This window comes from Lacerta agilis, chromosome 10 (assembly GCF_009819535.1).
Source record: "Lacerta agilis isolate rLacAgi1 chromosome 10, rLacAgi1.pri, whole genome shotgun sequence".
NCBI classification, from domain to species: Eukaryota; Metazoa; Chordata; class Lepidosauria; order Squamata; family Lacertidae; genus Lacerta; species Lacerta agilis.
The window spans coordinates 27,901,324-27,926,082 of NC_046321.1; the positions used below are offsets into that span (position 1 = coordinate 27,901,324).

The 24,759-nt window shown below is 39.9% G+C and overlaps 1 protein-coding gene across 1 annotated transcript; it reads right to left on the reverse strand.

Moving 5' to 3' along the window:
• Positions 1-3,125: 3,125 nt before the first annotated feature.
• On the reverse strand, positions 3,126-24,534 carry FAM227A (family with sequence similarity 227 member A). Its single transcript, XM_033162629.1, has 17 exons — positions 24,411-24,534; positions 22,546-22,683; positions 20,825-21,000; positions 20,475-20,532; positions 20,296-20,421; positions 19,062-19,126; positions 18,410-18,556; positions 16,582-16,683; positions 15,252-15,356; positions 14,183-14,306; positions 12,596-12,703; positions 10,707-10,825; positions 10,157-10,229; positions 8,232-8,404; positions 6,260-6,417; positions 4,206-4,355; positions 3,126-3,310 (listed from the first exon to the last, which is right to left on the reverse strand). The coding sequence occupies exons 2-17, from the start codon at positions 22,664-22,666 to the stop codon at positions 3,187-3,189; spliced, it is 1,929 nt and encodes a 642-aa protein (XP_033018520.1). The 5' UTR covers positions 22,667-22,683; positions 24,411-24,534; the 3' UTR covers positions 3,126-3,186.
• Between the last annotated feature and the right edge of the window lie 225 nt (positions 24,535-24,759).

Below are 24,759 nucleotides of genomic sequence, written 5' to 3' on the forward strand. Positions count from 1 at the left end.
TCTTCACCTTTCCAGGTTCTTGCCAATAAAATTCTAGCCGCTGTTGTGGCATACATAAAGAATACTCTGTCCTGACTGGGTATCTCTTCATTGGTCATGCTCAAGAGAAATGCCTCTGGTTTCTTACTAAAGGTAACTTTCATTACCTTTTTAAGCTCATTATAAATCTTGTCCCAGAAAGCATTTACCCCTGAACACGACCACCACATATGAAAAAAGGTACCTTTCGCAACTTTACATTTCCAACACACATCTGACATTTTAGAATTCATCTTAGCTATCTTAACTGGTGTCAGATACCATCTGTATACCATTTTCATTATGTTTTCTCTGAGAAGAAAAATGAAGCCAAAATGGCTTCCAGGTATACTCTGGGTAGCTGGAGAATGTGTATTAAAAAACAACACACACACCCCAAAGACGACAAATGCTTCAATCCTATCCACATTTACACCAGAAGAATAATATAGATGTTGTATCTATAGGGGTTGCCAGATCTCCTGAGGGAACCTTGGAGCAAAGTTCCAGGCATTTTGACAGATCAAGGGCAGTCTGGTGGTGCTTAGAGCAGTGTTTTTCAACCACTGTTCCGCGGCACACTAGTGTGCCGTGAGATGTTGCCTGGTGTGCCGTGGGGAAAATTGAAAAGTAATTATAAAATACTTTCTTTGTGTTTATTTGATTCCTATTCAAGAGAATTACTTTATATATAGTCAATATAGGCACAGAGTTAATTTTTTTAACATTTTCTAATGGTGGTGTGCCTCGTGATTTTTTTCATGAAACAAGTGTGCCTTTGCCCAAAAAAGGTTGAAAAACACTGGCTTAGAGGGGCCATGCTTTGTCAGTGGAAGAGCCCTGGTGGATCGGACGAAAGACCTAGACACCACCCTCTCTCTCTCAGTGACTAAACCTGATGCTTTTGGGAAGTTCAGCATATACCCATTGTGACTTGTAGCCATTGAGAACATACCCTCCATGTCACCTACTAGGGCAGTGTGCAGATGGGTTTGGAGCCACAGTCTGAAGGATGTGGCGCTAGCGCTAAAATGGCTCCCAAGACAGAAAACACTGTCCCCTTGGCCTGTTTTTATTAATTTTCTCTAGTTTGCCTATGCCTGGTTTAAATCATGTTCAGTGCAGCCGGCAGCCACAGTCCAAAGGGGGGAGGGGAGATATCTGAAAAGAAAAATGGCCTGTAATGTTGAGATCCTGACTGGTTCACAGCCCAGCAATGAGTAGGGACATTAAAGAGTGAGGGAGCTGGGTGGAGGAGAGAGCAATGAGGAAGGCCAACAGAGACTAGCAGAGTTTTTTATTGCAATCTTTAACTGTACATGGGTTAGGAGAAGCAAAAAAGCAAACACATTCTCAGGAAACAAAGCAAACCTATGTAAGAACGTTATCAAGAGACAAATGTATGAATGCACCAGTTGGTTGTGCTGTTGGACCATGCTTTGGGAACATGTTCACACTTGCAGGCTTCTGTTTGGCTATACCAGAGTAGTAAGAATTTGGCCTCTACCATCTGCAAGGAGGATCAGGCCCATGAATTCTTATCTTACATTTTGAATTTGGTACATGGCAAGTCTGAAGAGAGAGAGAGAGAATTCCTGCTACATATCCTTTAAAATTCTTAGAAAGGGAAAATGCAGCACAGAAAGGATTAGGGTGCTTAGAATCATATAAACATAGAACCTGAAAGCATTTTATTTACTTTCAACATTTATATGCTACCTTTTGGGAACAAGGCAACAAACGCTAAGTTAAAACAGTAACTAAAATACGATCAAAACAAAGCACACATCAAAACTACTAGTAAAATACACCATCAGTGCAAACAACTTCAGCATGATGTTAATAAAATCATACTTTTAAAAGCTTGTCAATAGAGAATGTTGGCCAGTAGCCAGAAAATGAGCAGTAACTGGGCCAGGCTAATTGGTTGAGCAATGTGGTCCACTATCTAGCCACCACTACAGAAAAGGGCACATTCATTGTATCCCTCTGTCACACCTCAGAGTGCAAGGGGATATGGAGCAGCAGCTTCATAGGTGATGTCAAAGGATGAACAGATTCATAGTGCCTCTTATGGGACATGTACGAGACGTTTAATGTGTTTGCTCACATATGGGAGACATATATGACCATTGTCACCATTCACACTCCCACTGGAAACTTTATTATGGGACAGAACAATACTTATTTACTAAAAATAGAGGGGCCAGCTCTTTGCCCAAATTCATTGGGATTGATGGGATGGGATTCTTTTCAGTGATGAGGGAAAGGTATTCTGTACATGCTTACAGACACAATTTTTAAATTGCATATGCACCTTGACTATATCCCAATACTTAAATCTATGGTTCAGAAATGCAGGAGTACAAACATATCCTTACCCTCCAGTTTGCACTGTTGAACGTGGCTATTGCAAGAGGACTGGCAGTTGCAACTTCAAATATTTGGCTATGGGCACCTTCTTCCCAGTCCATGCAAAACAGCATGAAATCTGGAAAACTGGATCACATCAGTAGTATCTACTTCTCTGATACAGTACTAAAAAAAATTGTGTCAGAATGTCTGTAAGAAATGGCTAATTGCCAGGATTTCTCAGCTTGACCATAATTGCCTTTTTTGGTCCAGAATTAAGAAATTGGCAGGTGATGTTTTTATGGACATTGCTACATGTCTGGGTATTTATATAAGACCACTACACCAAAAGATTTCTTCTTCCAAGGACAGAAAATGTTAACTTGGGCATGTTTTTTTGCAAACTGATTGTAAAAAATAAAGAAAAAAGAATTCTAGTAGGATTGCTCATGTAATCCTCTAACTCCTTTTATTGCTGGGATTATAAAATGTGAAAAGGTGAACTTGTGCCAGATAGAACTGATGTCCTGTTCCAATTTCTTTCCTAGATCCCTATGTCTCAGGGAAACTAAATTTGACATATTCCTTATAGATTTGTATGAAACACAGGTACTCCATAGATTTATCACAGTACTTTTATGGGCATAAAAGACTAAATGCTACATTCCTGAGACCACCAACACTGAAGACCAGCACGTTCAGTTCACTGGGCTGCAGAGCTTCTCCCAAATAGATTCAATTTGACTTAAGTCTCATTCATTTCAAAAAGAGAAAACTAAATTTATTGCTAGGGCCACATGTAAGTTAACAAGTCAGTTAGTTGAACGTGACTTTTGGGGTGCGGCACATAAACTTGTCTGAAGAACTCAGTGCCTCTGGGCAAGAAAACAACTCTTTCTGCTTTTGGGCCTGCCTTTTCATCTCTTCCAGCATCTCTTGCCTATGGTGACAAAGGGGAAAAATGTAATTAATTATGCTTGAAATTAAAGAAAAAGCCATTAAATTTAAGGACGGTCAAGAGAAACCTAGAAAGCGAATACATTGCAGAAAATTAGGGCTATTTTCACAATGGTCATTTACTGTAAAATAGCCACACTCTGATTACTAATTTTTTATAAGGCATCTGCACATCATGAACAAAACACAAGGACAGACAACCATGTTGAGAGGGACATAGTCTTGCTGACGTTTATCCTTAAATATGCCTAAATGAGCCCTGTATCATAAAAAGGGAAAGCCCAAAACTTCAATTTTTTTAAAAAAAATAATGCAATTGTGCAGACATGTGCAGGGAGGATTATCACAAGTAAAACATTTAATTTTAAATGCTGAGAAAATGACAAGTCCATGCAATAGAAATACAAAACTGATAGGCAATATGTGAACTGGTGCAATAAATGCACAAGTTAAACTGTACACTACAGCATAAAGCAATATAGCAAAAATACAAGGATGTCTAAAACAAGAAAGGAGATTCTGACTAAGCATCAGGAAGAACTTTCTGACAGTAAGAGCTGTTCAACATTGGAATGATCTCCCTCGGGAGGCTGTGGACTCTCAACTGGAGGTTTTTAAGCAGAGGTTTAATGGCCATCTATCATTGATAATTTAGCTGAGATTCTGCATTGCAGGGAGTTGGACTAGATGACCCTTTGGGTCCCTTCCAATGCTACAGTTCTAAGCTATCTGAACCGTCATGACAGTTCTTAATGTGAGCAAACAAGCAACCATGCATTGGCTGTGCAAACAGCTGATCATGGAAAGGCCCTTAATCCAGTCCCCTTCATGTTGAGATTGTAATGTATAAAGCTGTACTTAACAAGCTCTTTAATTACCTGAAAATCAACAGGTTATACTTGCACATTTGATCAAATTTCCTCATTTCTCTCCGTTGTCTCCGATAAGTCTTCATGAAATCTTTGTGCCTCTGGCGGAGGCTCTTAAAACTTTGCTTGATCACTTCTGCATATGTCTGGGCAGAATCCGTGATTTTAGAAGTAAAGGAAAATTCTAATCCAATTGCTTACCTCAAGCATACCAAAGAGAACATGTACTGAGCTTTTGGGGGGCAGGGTGGGGTGAGGGGAAGCATATTCCGTAATGATCTGGGAATAAAACTCAGCCAATGGCAACTCATTCTACTCATGTAAAAACACACTGATTCCCGGACTGACCGGGGGCCGGGTTTAGAAGGTGATTGGGCCGCATCCGGCCCCCAGGCCTTAGTTTGCCTACCCTCGAACTAAGTAGATATCAAAATCAGCCAAGGTAAGGAAGCCCTGCCCCGTGAGTGGGACTCTAATATCCAAATTGTTTTTGTACAGCACTTTAACAATATTGTACACTCTCCCAAAGACTTTGGTTAGTAGGCAGGGTACACAGATGTAAATATATTGAAATAAATGGGCTTAAGCGTGCATAACTCTGCTGTATAGAGGCCATTATCTTTAAATATGAGTCTAAAGTAGACTGAAAGTTCAGAGTAGGATTTTGTAAGAGCCCAAGACCACAAATACAGAGTCAAGAACTGCATGCCCTCCTACCTTCTGCATTACAGTGGTAGAAACAGCCCCATGTGTGTTTCTGGGCATGCAATTTGGCTTGAGTGGACCATGAAATGGCCAATGAAAGTCAATGGCTGCAACCCAGTGAAACTCCTAAACTAAAGGGTATACACATGTGTTGCTTTTGTGCTCTTTCTAATCCAGAAGTCCTCAGCCCTAGTAAATGATAAGCTGCTTTATAATTCAGAATTTAAAACTTAAGTTTGATGGTTCTGCAGCACAGGTTGGTTACTTAATCTTAAAAGACAAAAAAATATTGAGCGTGTGAACTTGTCTTCCATACAGACAGGGTTGTTGCATCTTTAACTGTAACATATTAAAATCAGCTCCTAAATCATTCTCTAGCTGTGCTTTTTCTGTCTCTGCTGACAAAATTGCTGTCCTCTCCTCTAAGAAGCAGAACTATTTTAAGTCTGCTTTAATTACATTTTAATGGTTGACTTTTCTATATTTTTTATTTGTTCTATTTTATCTGTGTAAGTCCCTTTGAGTGGGGACTTTTCCCCAGATTGGGAAAAACTACTACTACTACTACTACTAACAAAACAACAAACAACAACAACATGTTTTTTAAACATGCTACTTTCAGGGAACCCTTTCTATATTGAATTGTCTCCCAAGGAGGGATAGGAGAGGTTTGCATTTAAAGGTGACTCGTATTGCATTTATTCAGGTTGCATTTAAAGGTGACAATAAACTGCCAAATAATTCTCATAAGGAATTTTTTTAAAAAATAAATAAATCACAAATTCCTGCAGAAATGCTGGGAACTGAATTTAAGGTTGGAAAAATGAGAAACTGAGAGAACCAAAATTGACAGATCCTTCCCTGCATCTAAGAATTGTTTTAGAGCACATGGTTTGGCCAGGTTTATCTGGCCTAACCCATCAGATACTGAGAGCACATCCAGTACTTCACTACTGCTCTGCATTATTTCACAGAAAGATCAGGAACACTGAGCAAACTGTTATTCCAGTTTGTCTTCCTTCATGATCATCTCAATCAAGAATTCCTGACAGAGGTTCAGAAGAACTGCATGGTTCCCAGAACATAGTCAAAAAATGACTTTTGTATATTTAAATTGACACTAAACCCCTTGACACCTGGGACTCTTTGATGTGGCTTAGTTTCAACTGTTAAGTGTGGACATTTTTTAAAACAACAACAACCCTGATGCTTTAATGTCTTAAATATAAGCTATGAACTGATCAACATACTGCATAATGCACTGTATATAAGTAATTGTGAACTGGTGAATCATGAACAAAAATGTAGCTTTAAAAAAAATCCCATCCTCATTTCCCTTGAACAGTTCATAAGGATATGGTATTGGCTTGCAGATTGCCCTCCTACTTAAAAATATGTCACATCCTGCCTTTGATACAGCATTCCGCTTCTGAAGAAAGTGCTGGATTAGTGGGCAGTGACCATGAATATTCAGGTGATGCCAGGTGTAATCAGGACCAGAACTGGCTGGGTGTGACTAGAAGATAAATGAGGACAGTTGTTACTTCTATCACACTCAGATTTGTGGATGTAGCATCTTACAACTGTAACTGTTTCCATCCAGAGTGAATGTTCACAGAACTTTGATAATACATTCAAATTGTCCACAACAACCACTGCTGACACTTTGTTAAAAGCTTCTCAAAGTCTTCCTGAATTTTGATGGAGAACATTCTCCAAACATTCCCCAGCTACCATTTGATATTCAATCATTTTGAATCCATTAATTTGACATGTGTATTTGACATCCAATAATTTTGCAGCAGCAGTTAACATTTGATGGCAAAAGGCATGTAGTATTCAACATTTGATAATAGCTGGCAGCTATTCGTTCTATTTCACTTTACATGCAACAGAATTCAGTATACTTTATATGGATGCATTTGTTCCTTTAACCTATCAGGGAAAGTAAAAAATCAAAAGCAGTAAAAATTTCATGTTTATGTTGCATTTCAGGTCAGAAAACTTGAATTGTTGCATCCAATTTTCACAACAAAAACCAAAGGGAAAGATTTGAAATATCTTTTGAATGTCAGTTGTTTTACAAATATACATCATTCTTCTAGATCTAGAAGATACATTATTGTATCCCTGATCTTTGATTTCCTACAGATTGTTCATTGGCACAATAATGTAGCAACCTCACCTTTACAGCGTGCTATATTTAATATCCTAATGTGAGCCCCTCAATAATGGGAAGGGTTGTCTCATGGCTGAGCAGGGCTCACAGATGTTTTTTGCATGAATGGCATGTATGTGCATGGATTCATGTTTTCTGTGGTTCCGCTAGAATTTTTTTTAACTCGCCCTTTGGGAGGTTACACAGTCTTTCTGCATGAGTGATACCTTGAGGTCAGCCTGGCTGTGGCCCCTCATACTTCCATGTGGGTAGTTTTCAAGTGTGAACCAGCTCACAGATAATCTGGGACTGCTCTCTGATTGACATAACTGCTCATTCAAGATGCTTCCTTTCTGCTTCACTCCTGATTTTTGTGTCTCTCAAAATAATCATCCTCATTAAGCTCATATCCTTTAAGGTGCTGGTTTTAACCTTTAAAACTCTATATGGCCTAGGACCCTCGTACTTATGGGACCGCCTCTCCTAGTATGCCCCGTGGAGGAACTTACATAAATAATAACACCTTGGAGGTCCCAGGCCACAAGGAGGTTAGACTACCCTTGACCAGAGCCAGGGCCTTTTCGGCACTGGCCCCGGCCTGCTGGAACGCTCTGTCACAAGAGACCAGGGCCCTGCAGGATCTGACATCTTTCCACAGGGCCTGTAAGACGGAGCTATTCCACAATGCCTTTGGTCGGGGCCCAGTCTGACCCCCTTTCCTTCTGTAAGATCCTTTTATAAGACCCTGCATGTAAGTGGCCTCTGAAACTCTTCCCACCGGCCCATATAAGGCCAGCACAAATAGTTGGGCCTGGTGAGCACTTAATGTTCCCAACCCTGATAGTTTTAATTCGTGGGTTGCCATCTGATTTTATTCTGCCCTTAGCTTGATTCTAAGTTGTATTTTAATTGATTGTTTGATTCTATGTTTTTAATGTATTATATATTCTGATGTTAGCTGCCATGAGCCTGGTCCTGGCTGGGGAGGGCAGGGTATAAATAAAATAATAATAATAATAATAATAATAATAATAATAATAATAATAATAATAATAATAATACTAGCTGAATAAACTCAAAGGACATTTTTATAAACAGTAGGAATATGTTACTATCTTATCCTCAAGTAATTGTGCTATTTTTAAATGTCCCCTCTACTTGAATTACATTACCTCTCGAGGAAGCAAAGCAATCTTCAGTTTCTTTTTTAATGGGCGTTGATGCTTGTATGACAAATTCTGCTCATCATCCTCTGTAGTCCTCAAAGATTGAAAATATAGATTCATTTTTTCTAGGGGTTGAGGAGGGAGAAAAAGCTTCTCAGTTGTTATGTAAGCTGTCTCTTAATTTAAAAAAGAATGACTAACAACAAACAACAACTTATTATTTATACCCCCACCCTCCCCAGCCAAGACTAACACTAAATATAAAATACAATAAAAACATTTTTTTTAAAACCAGTTGATTAAAATACAGCTTAAAATACAACTTAAAATGCAGCCTCGTTTTAATGGGAGCCCATACACTTAATATATGAAGAAATAAGAGAACAAATCCATGCTTTACCCAAAGGAGAGATTTATTCAGATGTGAAACAAAGCTGTATTCAAAGGTGAGCAAATCTATTGCTCTTTCAACATAACATGGGAATCTTTACTGTGTTTCAAGGAGACCTTATGCATTCCTACACATAATGGGTGCAGCAAGATTATGGCAGGTTGCATGAAGGTACTATATGCAGGCCCAAACTGCACAATCTGTACATTACAAAATCCAAGTGAACAGTTTGTGCAATATGAACCAATACACAGGGGCCTCTACGTTGCTACAGAAGTGTGACATCCAATATGCAGAGATTGGGTAGCCTGTGGGTAGGGACAGCCTGGGCAATCCTGATTTCCAACTATGCATATACGACTCATGAATCAATGAGTTTTAGAAAGTGTAAATAAGGGCATTTCCAGGTATGATTTTTTTTTACATAAAATAAAATAAAAAGTCCTGAAAATTGTGTGAATTTCTGAATTTAACATGCAGCCTAGATCAGTCTACCCCAATCTGGTGACTTCCAGATGTTTTGGACTACAACTTGCAGCTGTGCTGGCTGGGGCTGATGGACATTGTAGTCCAAACCATCTAGAGGGCACCATGTTAGGAAAGGTGGATCTACACTGTACATTTTCCTAGTGTACTACTGGAATAATGCTACATGTACTTGAGAAAACTTCCAAACATCTCCCTAGCCCTCTGAATGGGGTAACTTGGTAGTACTGGATGCTGAGTAGACATTGGTCTAGACCCAAATTCATTCAAAGTCTGTTATCGCTCTCATTTTTGCTTAAAACAATAACTAATAACATTTTAAAACACTATTGTCCCATTCCTGGTCTTTGGCTTAGGCAGGAAAGTGGCCCAGCCAAGCTAGTGAGGTCTTTTTAAAGTCAAGGTACTGACCAGCAGGAAAGCTGTCTCAATAGTAGCAACAAGGTTATCAAGAATCAGAGGGTCAAGTGCTGAACAGCCAGGAAGCCAACCAGGAGAATACCAGAACCAGAAACCAAGGAGGTGTTCCATAGTGCTATTTTATCAAAGACAGTGGCTTCAGGTTTAGAAGTCAGATTTACTGAACCACCCATCTGCGAGCACTATTGGGGCCCTGATCTGAACCATGCTTAAGAGTAACGATTCCTCCCAAGTAGAGTTCTGAAATGGGATGTCTCATGCTGCCAGGCAAGCACTGTACTTTTTAGTCTGGGCTTTGGATAACTGTAGTCCTCTGCTGCTGCGTTCCCAGGTGAACTGGTGCAGGTTTGGGATTAGGCAAGCACACACTGTCGATACTCCTGATGGTGTTCTGCATTATCCTTCCGACCATTACTTCTCTCCAAGGCAAACCAATTGTTAAGGTTACCTCTCCACACATGCACAACAAGTAACAAATAATTCAGCTACATCTCTTACTTACGAGCCATGACAACACACACTTGCATACACTCACTCGGAGAAAGCATGCCACATCAGTGCTGTTAGCACAATGGAGGACTCTGATGTTTACAACAGATCTTGCATACATTTATCATATTTTTCACTGTATTACCTTCCAAAGGAAACTCCTTTTTAATTTTTTTCCTGGAGACAGACTTCTTGACTTTTTTAATGGATCCATGCTTCTAGATCACAAGAGATGAAGAAAAATTTCATACCACATTATGTTTTTACATCTTAAATTTGGGTGGGGAGGAGTGAGTTTGGAGATTTTAAAAAGGAGGAAAGGACTTTAAATATTGGGGCATTATTCAGGTACCTTAGCATTTTTAATTTCTTTTTAATACATAAGTGCTCACTCTTTTTTACCAAATGCAACACAGCATTGGGAAGAGTTACTGGTACTATTTTCTTAAAATCATTATATCATGGGGCTTATAGACCTTAAGTCATATGAGCGAATGCCTCACTCGATAAGAGCACCAGACTCTTAATCTCAAGGTCGTGGGTTCAAGCCCCAAGTTGGGCAAAAGATTCCTGCATTGCAGGGGGTTGGACTAGAGGATCCTTGTAGCCACTTCCAACTGTACAATTCTATGAGTTCATCCTCCATCACTCTGGTATAATCTTTCGCCTACCTTTAGAACACTTTGCCCATATTAACAGCTCCTTCCCCTATACTGATGCTTGCAAATGAAATAACCTTTTACCTTTTGGGATTTCGATGGATGCTTCCGTGTAGTACCAGGTAATGCATAGTTGATAAATGAAATATCACAGCCTGTGGAAATCAAAGTTGCTTATTATAATTTATTTCCTTATTACCTATGATTGAGTGAATAGGGAATTCTCTCTCTGCCTGGGACGCAGAACACACTCCCCACAATGCATACTTTATACTTCTTACATATGCAGTTTGTTTCTTTGGGGGATTTCTCAGAATTCTATTGAAATGATGAGGGTTCTCCCTATGGAAGACTATGCTCTACCCTAGCCAGTACATAGCAATCTTCCTTCCTAGAGGCTCATATGGAAGCTGACCCCAAATGGTTCTAAACTAGCCAGGTATGAGCTGACCAATCATGAACACTGGAATATTTTGCTGATCCAAGGGGATAAATCCCATCAAAACAGGGAAGTGACTAAAGGCAGTGCTCCCTTCACAGCTGGATGCTGGCTCCTAGGAAAGACAGTCCTCTGATCTATTCCCTGATGGCACAAGTACCTGGAACTGAATCTCTTTCTACACCACAAATATACTATATCAGACCTCCTGGAAGCAAACATGTTTTCAAAGACATGTTGATTACACAGGGTTGTATACAATACTACAACTCTACTCAAGTAGCAGAATTACATGCACACAATGGAACTTTTTCTCCCGTGCCCTCCAGCCCACCCTGCTCAAAATCAGCTCCCAAAGGTTGCAAGACTCTCCAAAGCAGATCTGCAGAGTGCAGAGGTGAAACGAAATTCCCACTGTGCAAGCAGTATTCTGCTTGCCCAGCACTGGAATACAACCCACAATAATGAACCCTACAGAGAGGAAAACCCTCTTAAAAGCAATTTGCAAATAACTGCTTCCAACAGAAAAAACCCAAGAAAGGTTCTTTACAAAACTACGCTTACCCACTATAGTGACTCCATGGCACCACAATCTGTGCTGGTGCAGAAATGGTTAAGAGATGGAAATGCACAATGGGATTGCATACATGTGCAAATATATGCATTCAAACTGCCTTCTCCAAACAAAGTATGAAACTGCAGAATTTTATCCTTTGCAAATGCTCCATTTTGAATCTAACCTGTTTCCTCCAACTAGAGAAAGGAAGTTCCCCAACTGTATTAGGCAATTCCCAATTAGGACCACATGCCAGACATTCCCCACTACTGGTTTAGTGTGTTGGACTTGGATGACTCAGATTCAAATCTTCACTCAGGCATAAGAAAAACCTTGGACTAATCACTGCTTCTCAGCCGAACCTAGTTCACAGGATTGATTTGAGAAAATAAGAGGGAGCAGAAAAACCCTGTGTGCTGCCTTGAATTCCTTGGAGAAATAGCAGGATGATATTATTTATTTATTTATTTATTTATTTTTATTACTACTATCATCATCATCATCATCAACAACAACAACAACAACAGTGAAACACATACTGGCAACATCTGTAAAAGACGCCAAAGATTAAGAGGCGCTCCCACAGTGGGCAATGTTACATGTCTTCCTTACAGTTTCCAGTAATTCTACATCACTTATCAATTTTTCCCAGTTGTCAATACATTATTAAAAAACAAGCCACCAAAATGCACCCTTCCCCCCCACCCACCACAAATGCCCATTTTCAAAGCATCCTTAAAAAGAAAGTTGAAACTAAAGAAATAAAATCACACACAAAAATGTAAATCTCAGGAAAAAGCGACACACATTCTGATGAATTTTCATGTGATTTTTTTAAAAATTGCAAACTGATGTGAAATTGCAGAGAACTGAACTTAATATCTGAAAAATGAGAAACTGAAATTGAAAGATTTGCTCATCTTGACTTACCAGTTCCTAATTTCCCTTTTCCGGACAGCAAATCCTCTCTTCTGGATCGCTCTGGCTCCAGCTGGGAATAATCCCATTTAGTATAACTCCCAGGTGCATTCAAGCTACCTATATGGGGCAAGGGGGAGGACAGGCAGTGAGAAGCAAAAAAAATTAATGCACTCATTATTATCATCTATACACAGTAATTCATAACTTATTGGACAGTGTTATGTATGATTATGTTTTGTGTTGGAAAAAAGACAGTTCAGCCTCCACCCAAGAACTGAGGCATACCCAATGGGTTCTTGACTTTTTTATGCCTTCATGCCATATTGCAAGATGCTTCTGAAAGATGCCTCACTTTCCAAAACCATTTCCAAAATGGCACAGAAAACAGCTGTTTATCAAATACAATTGCAAATTCCCCCTTGGGCACATATAAGTAGCTTAAACAACAAAGAGTTTTATAGCACCTTAAAAACTAACTGGTTTATTATGGCATAAACTTTGATCATCTGATGAACTGGATCCTAATCCACAAAAGCATATTCCTTAATAAATGTGTTAGTTACTTTAAGGTACTGCAGGACTGCTAGATGCTTTTGTTACAGCAAACTAACATGTCTCTTCTCTGGAACTTATAACAACAATCTTTATTACGGTCCACAGACCCATCAATTCGTTACAAAGCAATACCCAATTTGAACAATCAGCCTTCAGGTTACACAAGCATTTTGTTCAGACTTAAAATAGGGATCATTGGTTCTAGCAACCACTGATAAAAACTTCGCCACTGCTAATGTTCTGGCATTTGTCCGGTCTTCCAGTAGGAACCTGACATTGTAATCCTCTGATTTTTCTGGGATTGGAACTAGCAGGGGTGAAATCAGTTTAGCCCTGGCTTGCTCGAATTTCACACAGTGCAGCAAAATATGTTTGATAGAGTCTGTGTCTTGGGCACTTGAGCCCAGTCTTTCCTGGTAAGGAACTCCTCTCATCCTGCCCTCCAGCACTGCAGAGGGAAAAACGTTTAACCTGGCTTTTGTAAATAACCTTTGGTAATTTGGTACAGTCAGGTTTTTAATGTAGGGTGATAACTTAAAAACATGTCCATATTGTACTCCTACTGCCAACGGACTGCAGACTGCATATGTCACAAGTCGCAGTGTGTATTATCCCAAAGTCTTTGCTTTAAAGTCTTTGCTGTAGGGTAAGAGAAGGAAGCATAAGGACAGCTAAAAAATGTCAAGATGAGATGCATTTTTTGACTGAATGTGACTCAAAGAGGGGAAGGGAGTGGCAGCTAAAATGTTGAAGGACTGCTAATAACAGTACTTCTCCCCCTAAAAAAATGTTTAGGGGTACTCTCATTTTGACTCAAGAAAATCACCATTTTATAGCTCAAATCGGGGGAAATAAATACAGTACAGTAAATGGACAAAAGTACAAAGATTCACAAAATGTTTAGGGGTATGTGTACCCCTGTGTCCCCCCCCCCTCCAGAAAAAAGCACTGCCATAAACATTACTACGTTGTGTGAACCATGGATCTCCAACCAAAGCCTATACAGCTCCCTTCATAAGCAAGGAGAACAAGCCATCTCACCTCGCAGCCACTCGGAGAATACATCACAGAGCCCGGCCTTGAATTCATGTGTATTGAACCAGGACCTTGAGAAACAGTAGCAGAAGCAGGTGTACACAGCTTGACTCAGCAGTGAAGGGAAAAGCTAAAACCAAGGCAGGGGAAATCAGAGCTCAAATAAATTGGTTAACTGCAACTGCAACTGAGTATATTTTGTAAGCTGCTCGGAGAGCTTCATGGGGGCTATAGAGCAGAATATAAGTGTAGACAAACATCCCTGAAAGTCAGTCATTTCCATCAGAGCACAGCCCAAGAATGCTGCGTGTGTTTTGCTGCATTCTCAGGTGAGACTATCTAAGGCAGTGGTGCAGCCATATAAAGTAAGGGATTGCAGAATCCTTCTCTGCTGTTCTGAGGATTAATGGGAAATGTGGAATAATTCCTTGGTAGATGAATCAACATGGACAGAGTTAGCTGAAGATGGAACATTTGAAAAGCACTGAAATCTATAAATGGAGCTCTTATTTAAACAAGATACATACACATACATGTATTGCTGTGCCTGTCGGAACATGTATTTCTATGGTGAAGACTTCACACACAAGGGAGCTCAGAATCCCCTATTCTGGTGCATTTTCTTAAATAAAAAACAATAGCATTGAACAAGAATATAACAAGAATATATTTCCCCAAAGTTCTCATTTGGCAATAGAGCAGGGATGGGAATCCAGTGGTCCCTCAGATATTGTTGGGCTACCATAATCCCTATTGGCCACACTAGCCAAGGCTGATGGGATTTGGAATCCAACATCTGGAGGGCCACATTTCCCACATCTGTACTAGAGTGAAAAAGCAGCACCGAAAATAAAAACCAAAATAGCCTTAATTAATCTCACTGCTCTCACTCTTTAATATAATACATTATTTGTTTTCAGTTAACCGGGAGCTTGATATTCTTCTAAAATTCTTCCAGCATTTGCAAAATCTAAAGCACTGTATCATGCTTAAAGCAGTATTTTTTTTTTACCAGCCTGATACTTACTTCCCTGCTTAAACCTGATATATCTTTACAGATTTTTTTCATACTTACTGTAAGGATGTGTTCCTGATTGGCAACCTTGTGACAGCCAAACAGAACACGAGAATAATTTTCTGAAATGCGTTCGAACAAAAGTCCCTGAATCTCTTGATTCGGCTATTGGGAGAGAAATAAAGGTGAGGCGTTGCAATGAGGCTTCAGAAAGGTAGGATAAACTGCAAACCTACACATAGTGAAATGAAAGCTACTTATACATGAGACTGCCTTTGAAAAGCATACAGAAACTTCACCTGGTTCAAAATACAGCTGCCAGACCATCAGCTGGAGTTCACAGTAGTGAATTGGCTTCTGATTTGATATTTGGCACAATACTAAGGGCTACTGCAGACATAAAAGTGTTAACTTGTCTGAGACCCAGGTATCTCTGATAATAAGTGCAACATCACCTCTAAAAGTTTACCATGATTTGATAATGCTATTATACTGGTTTCTGTGTTAAACTGTTTCCTTTGCTACTGTTTTAAAGGTTTCATTGTGATTTTTTTATTTTTATTTGTTGGCTGCTTTGTGAATCCCTGTGATTATAAATAATACTATTATAAAAAATGATAAATAAAAGAAAGAAATGGCTACATAATGAAGAAAAGCAGGACAGGTGTTGGATCGAAGGATGCTATGTGGCAGTTGTCTAAATATAAGGGCCCCTCCAGACTGGGGTGTGTGTGTGTGTGTGTGTGTGTATTCTGAAAAATGCCATTGATTCAATGCATTTGTGCATTAGTGATGGATTTATACTGGATCATCCACACATCAGTCTGCTTTATTAGCTGTTTGCCAATGCACCTCCAATGTTATTGCGTAATGGCCATCTTGAAGGGCGTTCTTGCACTGCAGTGCAACAAAAGCAGGACCAAAAAAAGAAAGAAAAAGGACTAGAAAAGTTACAGGATTTCAGCGGGAAGTTATGAAACATGCACTGACGAACTTATCGAGGCACAAACTGCATTGAAAGCAGGACTGTGTATAACTGCCCCGACACAAAACATCAGGAAAGCACAATAAAGAGGATGTCTAAAGCGTCCCTGAAAGATGATGCAAGTGCTTATTTAATGACTTAACGGGCAGGCCACTCCTGTGTGGCACTGAAAGTGAGGCTAGCAAGAGGGTCCAAAGCAGAAGTTACAGGTTTTTTGTGCCTCTGCAATACAATAATAATAAAAAAATCTGGAATATTCATTTGCAGTTGCTGGGTTGGCACTGGGACTAGCACTAAAAGAGGAATGCACTGTCTCTAAAGAAACTGAGCAGCTGCAAATCAGAAACAAAAAAATCAGGAGGAAAAATATATCCCAAGCCCCCAATATTCAGCCCTTATTCTTACATGATACAAGTGCAGAAACTGCCACCAGAAACTGTCCAGCAAAATAGCTTGGATACATGGTGCATCGAGAAACTTTTGCAGCATCTTTGCAGCCCAGCGTGTCTTTAAAGAAATTAAACAGGAATATAATCGTCTTAAATCAAGATTATGGATTTTTATCATACTGCATGTGTTAATTAGCTAACCAATAAATGTATCACCATGCCCTTGTTAATTGTAACTCTTTTGCTTTTGTGTAATTATTACTGTTGCTTGCTTTTACATTTCCATTTTCATTTCCTCCGACCTCACTCCTCTTCAGTCCCTGCTCCATACTATTGGTACATCCAGACTAGTGTTTATTATGGGATGAGTGCTCCTCATCCTTGCAAGCTTTTTTTTTTTTTTGCAATGCCCACATAATGCCAGTGTCATCAAAAGGCAGGTCTACCCCTGTTCCCAATTTAATCCAAATTTACACTTTCTATAGAAAATCCAATAAGTTTTAAAAAAAAACCTGTTGCCAACAATCTGTTTGCAACATCTCAATGACCCATTTAAATTATTTAACTCCTGTCTGGAAAACCCACATGGTGTGTGTGTATGCCTTCCAGTTTAGGATTAAATTTCATGCATCTGATGAACTGAATTCCAGTCCATGAAAGCTTATGCCATAATAAATCTGTTAATCTTTAAGGTGCCAAAAGACTCTTTATGGTCTAAGGGGCTGGCCTGAACCTTTATTTTTTTTGCACTGGACTCTGGCTCTCCTGCATCTTCTCCCCCCCCCCTTTTTAAATTGTTACTTTGCTTACAGGGTGGCTTTCCTGCTGAAGGTCAGCTCAAATATTAATCCATAACAAGTATCAGTACATGCAAATTTTATGCAAATATATGTGATTGGCTGTGCCCCAGGTGTTTTAAAGGCCTAGCAATGCTCCTGATGGTTTAGAACAGAGCTTTCCAAACTTTTCATGTTGGTGACACACTTTAGGGACATGCATCATTTCGTGACACAGTATTTCAGTTTTACTAGCAAACCAGAGGGTTAAACTAACCCCTTTCCAGCCCTGGGAGGAGCACGGGGAGAGTTCGCACAACACACCAACACACTGCAGCCGACACACAAATGTGTCACGACTCACAGTTTGGAAAGCTCTGGTCTAGAAGTTTCAGGCCTTGATTTCACATCCTAGTTTGTTGTCCAAGATTAACCAGAGTTTTCCAGTTGAGATATAATGGGGAAATGTGGTGTAAGAAACACTGGATGTTTCAACTGTGCCTTGAGAGAGAATGAAGAATGGAAGGAGGAGGAGGAAGCAGGCAGGCACAATGCTCATTCTCAGGCCAATTAACCATGGCTATTATAGCAAGATCATAACACCTGAACCAGATTATACACTTGGGTCAACTCCAGGTTTAAGGGAGCCCTGATTAAAGTGTCCTTTAGTGAGCTCTGCCCTCTGTCAGTGGGCTCTATCTTACCAAGCCGCAGTTGCAGCATTCCAAGCGGTGATAAGCAACTGGGTATAACCACTGTTTTAAATGCCTACAAAACCGCAATGGTGATGCTAGGTTGAGCCACCTGGGGCTGTTCAGAGTGATAGACCAGGAAAACCAACAAAGGGGAGGACAAGGGAAGGCATCAGATGTGACCCCTGCCAGGATGCTGTGGCCCTAGCAACCGCCTGAATGTGCCTAGTGCTGACACTGCCCCAGCTATACTATCTTGCGCCACATAAATGCACATCAAAAAAAGCATGTATGGCCCTACATTATCAATTCACCCCTACTACCTCCCTCGTCCAGCCTGCTATCAACTTCTGAATGTTTGAGATATGCAGCGTACCTTACCAACTGGTGTTTTACCCTGGGCACGAATCACCTTCCCCAAAATTTCACTCAGCTCTATTCCATTTGGCAATGGTGTAGGTTTCTCCTTACAGTATCCTGGGTATTGATATAATTCCACAAGTTTATCCTTTTCTGTTACCATCTAGGGGTTAAAAATATTAATACATAAGAAATCAAGAAGACACTCAGCCCACAATTCAACCCAGTGAGCACCCTAAGGACAGTCTGTTGACACTCCACAAAGTTTCTGGGACTCACTGACAAAAATCACCTTCATACAGAGCAATGGTTAACTATTAACAAATCTAGTGCCATATTCAGCCTTAGCTCCCCCTCCCCATCTAGAATAAGGTACTAATAATATCTTAGCTTGTTTCCAGGACTGTGGTGAGTTAAAGGATGTGAAAAAACATTTGAACATTCAAAAGCACTGTACTGTACAAATGCTAACGACAAGTGTTATATAAATGAAACAATTATTATAGGAGTGTATAATGGATTAAAAAGACCAACTATCTGATTCATCATGAGACCTTCCTAGGCACTTACGTCACAATGCATCTCATACTTCCTGAGCATTTAGGATTCTGCATCTTTCTAATATGCACAGGAATCAATGACTCCTGATCTCTCACATGCCATCATACCTTTTTCTGAGCTATTTTCTCTGTAGCATGCTTTCCAGACTTCTGCATCACCTTCTGGTCTCTCTCTGCAGCATAAGAAAAAAAAATGGCCACTCTTAGCATCTGAAGAGCATCTTGGGACGAAATGGACAATCTTTTCACATGAATTAGTTAAGTAAGAGCACTGGATTTGGGGGTGTGGTTTGGAGATCTTTTTGCTCCACCAGAAAAATGAAGTAGCATATTTTCCCCTTTCCACTGCACTCCACCACATGCCTGTGCCAGTTTTTAATGGTAGTATAGTAGGTAGCAAATGGATTCCAAGCAAAGGGAGGTTTGTTATTTGTCAGATGACCAGGAGTCAGAGTGGTATAGTGGACAGCATGCTGAACCAATGTGCTACTGAGAAGCTTGGTTAAATTGGATCTCTAAATAGGCCTTGAGACTAGGATTTTGCTCTGAGCAAAGAGCATAACACTAATGTAAATAATCAGAGAAAACTCAAATTGAATTAATTATCATTTATTGAGGGGAGTTCCCAAAGCTTCCCACCAAAGTTCCCCCCAAGTGGCCTACCATAAAGGGGAATTTCCCTGCAGTGACTAGTATTATGGTTGTATTTGCTTAATGAAATCCCCAGTGCTTAGTTCAAAGCCCTGAATTGACCATAAATTATCCTCTGCAAGTAACAGCTTCCCTCCAGTAAGCATCCTCTTCCCCAATTCAGCACCTTCTTTTGTATTTTCCAATATATCTAAGCTCAGTCCATGCCGGGAACACAGTTACTTTCTTAAATGTACTTTGACTGGCTAAGATGCTCAACTGATTCTACTGCAACTCTGCTAACGCTCACTGATAATATTTTCCTCTATAACCAGACTCTTCTCACACTCCCAGGTTGTTCAGTATTAAGAGAGAATAAACTGGTGATGGCAGTGTGGAGCCAGATAGACATATATTCCAACCTCAGTGCCTTGGAGAAAGAGTAAGACAAAATGGTAATATTTATCTCTCTCTCTCATCCTTCCTTAGGGCAGAGATTATGGGAGATCCCTATTTATCCACGCAACAACTTGGCCAACGGGGATTTATTGCCAAGAGCTCTTAACCACAGTTAGCACAAATCATGGTTTGGCATGTCTGAACTGAGCTACAGGACAAAATACAAATTTACTCAAATAAATATGTTCTAACAATAACATCATTTTAAAGGGGTTAGAGCCTCCATTTCATATTTGGTAGTATTAATGCATACCTTTTGCCCTAACTGCTCTCGATACTTTTCTGGACGCCTTGCGTCTCTTGAGCCCCATTTGCCCAATCACCTTCAATGAGAAAAATAATGGAAAAGGGTGGTTAGGCACTAATTTCCTACAAGGTCCTGGAATTTACCTTCTTTGTATTAAATAAGAGAGGCATTATTAATTCCCTCACTATCATGTAATTCTTTTAACACTGAGTTTCTGTTAAAACCTGAGCATTCTTCAGGAACCTAAGAAATGTATTTGAAATTAGGATTAGAAATGTGAGTAAAATAAAATATCTGACAACTAGATCTTGTCAATAAATATATGCGCATGAAAAATATGGGGATTCAAAAACTTGCAACATTTAGACCTAGATGGTGCGATAGCATCATTGCACCTGATGTCTCCTATTCTCTGGTTCAACACAGCTATTTTAGTGCAGATCTAGGACCTCACCTCCGCTTTAAAAAAAAAAAAAAAAAAAACAGCAGCAGCAACTGATTTTCAGTTTGTCATCAAAAAGTGTAAGAAATATACTTTGACCAAGCATCCATTATTTAGAAGCAGCATCAGAAAAAACACAGTGGGATTCCTTGTATCAAGTGCTGATAAGATTTCTTTACTCACATCTTCACTACTGTCATATCTTTTCAGACCCAGTTCTAAGTGGGAAATTTTCTGGTTCACTTGTCCTATGCTGCCAATGACGTACACTAACAGATAATTGTTAAGGAATATTTTGAAAACCTTCAAAGCATATGCAAATTTCTTCTTCCTCCTTTTTGTTAAACTTCCTATTGCCATCACTTAAATGCTATTTTTCCTTTATAAACTGTTACACACCACTCCGATCTCCCTGAGCTGTGTGAAATTCCAGGGGTTGCAGACATGCTTACTAGGGTCTGTATTACCTTTTGAGGCACAACAAAGACTGTGGTGTCTTTATGATATATGGTTTCATTACATATATACACAACTTGGACCTAGATGGAGGGATTGCAGGGCATTCACATCCTATGAGGGTCTGACTTCCCTGTGCAGCATTGGTTTCACAGCCACCTTCTGTGATTCTTAGTTGCAGCCTGTTATCCCCAACTCATATGGAGTCCTGCCCCTCCTTGTCCTTCTTGCTGCTAATTGACTCCAAGGACCTCCCCACAGTCTACATCATTCAAAGTTGAAACCCTAAATCTAGCCCACTAGCACTCAGCAAAGAAGTCCCACTCCTCCTTGCCTGCCAATCTTGACCTCTGATGGTTTCCTTGATGGTCCATAACTGGCCTGTGTCCTCTGCTAATAGCCCATCTAGCTAGCTCTGAAAAAGCTGGCTTGGCTCCTTAGCATAGCTAAATCCAGGAAATTTCCATGTTTGGCAAAATTTAATCAAATCTTGATTAATTCTAACTTTTACTACATCCATGAATTATTGGGAGGATCTGGCACACAGGAATTTAGGTGAATCTGCCCACCCGCACAAACCAGCCACTCTGGGGGCTTCCAACGTATATAAAAACATAATAAAACATTAAACATTAATAAACCTGCCTATACAGGGCTACCTTCAGATGTCTTCTAAAGGAATGTTGCTACTGCTTGGCAGAGTGCGACGGTGGAACCCAACTTTTTTAGCAATATGTTATGTGTATGTTGAGTCAACAAATGGTCAGCTGACTGCCTGATTTGGACCACAAGCTGCTTGCTGCCCCACTATATGCAAGACAAATAACAGTATTTCCTTATTTCAACTCACACAACTATCATGTAAGACTAATTGCAATTATATTTCTCTTTTTCATGACAAAGTAACTAGATTCGGGGATGATGACCAGGCTTGCTATACATCAGGAAAATTCCTGACATGTTCTGGTTTTTAGGGTGTAAAAATGGCATCAGCGGGGAATTTTGCTGAATGTCAGGGGAAACCCAGATGTATGGCAACATGATGGAAAAAGCAATGGAAACAGCTCAAAAAGTTTAAAATAACTATTTTTGGGTTAGTTTTCCCCAAAAAAGCTCAACAATGTGGGTTTCTTCTCCAAAAAAGCTCCACAACTTTGTGGGTATCAGGAATTTTACTCTTTGAAATATGGCAACCCCAATGATGACTCAAGATTCCTCCAAAACTCAAAAAAATGAGGTTCGGGTACCAAATAAGTATTACCAAAACACTTTAAATTAAAGCAAAGGTAAAACATATCTATAATACAAACTATATATTTATTTACACATACATTGTTAACTATAGGAACAAAGGATACATCGTGGTTTGTCATCTAATTCGCAACTGATGGTGTCACTTTTCTTTTCTTGGGTTGCTGATGGCAATATCAAGAATCCCTTTAAAGGGCTCACAAATGATTTAATAGTTACAAATTGCATCTTGAAATTACTAAACCCTAAAAAATAAAAAGTGGAGACAACACATTTATGTTAAAAACACATTTCCCCACAAACTTCCTTACTATTTTGTTCCCAAAGCATGATGACACTTAAATTAACTTTTCTAATTATTGGCTTGAGCTGATTTAACCTAGAGTGATATTTTATGATTCCTCATGTGGAAACCAAAAGGGTTACTTTATAAAGATAACACTTCTGCCCCACTCCCCACCACCAAATATAGCTTAGTAAGAGGAAGAAAGGGTCTCCTGGGGGAAATTATCCTAATTTGTCTTCCTTAATTTTTAGTAATTACAGCTGCCAACCCAGGAGGCATCAATTTGGAATTCTAGCTGTAGTTAGGTATTCCCAGAAGAAATTTCAAGCCTGAAAATCACAACTATTAAGTGCATTGTTCTCCACTGTATGGAGGGATAGCAAAGTATCAGGATTTTATGAAGCTACCAGAATTTTGTTTCTTGTTCTGTCACACACATTAGTTTTCTTGGTAGTGTTGCTTTTTCATTCAAACTGTGAAGAGACACACAAAACTGTATTACCTTTGATTATAATTTTTCAAATATAAAACATGTATTTTAGCATTCTGAGGCTGCAAGCATTATATACACTTCCTTCCAAGTAAAAATGTGCAAATTCTAAGTAGCCTAAAAGTATAATTACATTGCACAGCTGTGTTCTCTACATGATTTCTCAACTCCCCCCCCCCCAAGAAAACATGTCCAATGCTGGAGTGCTTTGCATATCAATGTGCAGCCTGATCCTGTGCATGTTTATTCAGAGGTGGAATGGGTCAGGATAGGGTGGGAGAAAGAGGTTTGTTTTTCTAAGAGTGTGCAGAGGTGGTTAAAAACATGAAAGTAAATTCCTTGCTATTGATCACCAGGAAATTAAAACATGAAACTGAAATACCTTAATGACCTATATATGCCAATGCTATGCATGGTATAAAATTCTGATTGCCCCATCTCAAAAATAACATTGTAGAACTGGAAAAGGGGCAGACAAAATAAGCAAGGGCTTGGGAGAACTTTTCTTACAAGGAAATGCACGACTATTTCAAAATTAATCAGTAGCAACAGAAAACTGTCGATAAGAAAAGTACCAGTTTACACATCTGCACCAGGCATTTAAAGCACAATTATACCACTTTTAACAATCATGGGTGTTGATATGGTCTAGACCAGGGGTCAGCAAACTTTTTCAGCAGGGGGGCCGGTCCACTATCCCTCAGACCTTGTGGGGGGGGGCAGACTATATTTTGAAGGGGGGGAAATGAACCAATTCCTATGCCCCACAAATAACCCAGAGATGCATTTTAAATAAAAGCACACATTCTACTCATGTAAAAACACGCTGATTCCCAGACCGTCCACGGGCCAGATTTAGAAGGCGATTGGGCCACACTCGCCCCCCGGGCCTTAGTTTGGGGACCCCTGGTCTAGACTGAATTAAGAGAAGAACTGTCCACCAGGCATGCAGAGCGTTGCTGATGCAGATCTCCCAGACTGGTCGCCAGATTAAGACTGTGAAGAAAATGCCAGCAAAACGAGAGCAACAAAATGAACAACAATAGTCCATGTACGATGATCTGCCCCATCTTTCCTTTGGGAAGCTTATAGGGGCTCATCAGAAAAAAGACGTTGATGGTCGACGTGAAAAAACGACGTTCCCAACTTATTCGAGTGTTACATAGCATCGCAGCAACAGGGGCGCCCATACGCACCGGAGTGAAAGATCGGGAAGAGACACCTCCTTGCCCACACAGCTGTGGGACCCTGGTTGTTTCTTATAGACCCTAACAGGGTCGATATCAGAAGCGCTCCTTGCCACGAAGAAGCTACCTCTCCAGTCACGCCGCAGTCTCTGCCGACCCCGCCCACAACAGGCCCTTTTATATCCTCCTCCCTGGGCGTTCTTCCGTCACTGTGGCAACTACTCGGAGCAAACCATTTATTCCTTGAAACTTTACGCATCTCTAAAAGATAGCATTAGATGCCGACTACGATTGGCGAATCTTCAATTCACTCACAACCTCTGTTCCCGAGGGATAACACTGTTAACGTAATTTTACA

What these genes read in the sequence shown, in the direction of transcription:
- FAM227A (XM_033162629.1), bottom strand. Translation starts at nt 22,666, where the DNA reads ATGCAATTTGTAACTATTAAATCATTTGTGAGCCCTTTAAAGGGATTC. An exon ending in AAAGGAGTTTCCTTTGGAAG is followed by an intron (nt 8,405 to 10,156) that starts GTAATACAGTGA and finishes CTTTTTTAAATT; the next exon opens with AAGAGACAGCTTACATAACA. An exon ending in GCAATCTGCAAGCCAATACC is followed by an intron (nt 4,356 to 6,259) that starts ATATCCTTATGA and finishes TTCTAAAATCAC; the next exon opens with GGATTCTGCCCAGACATATG.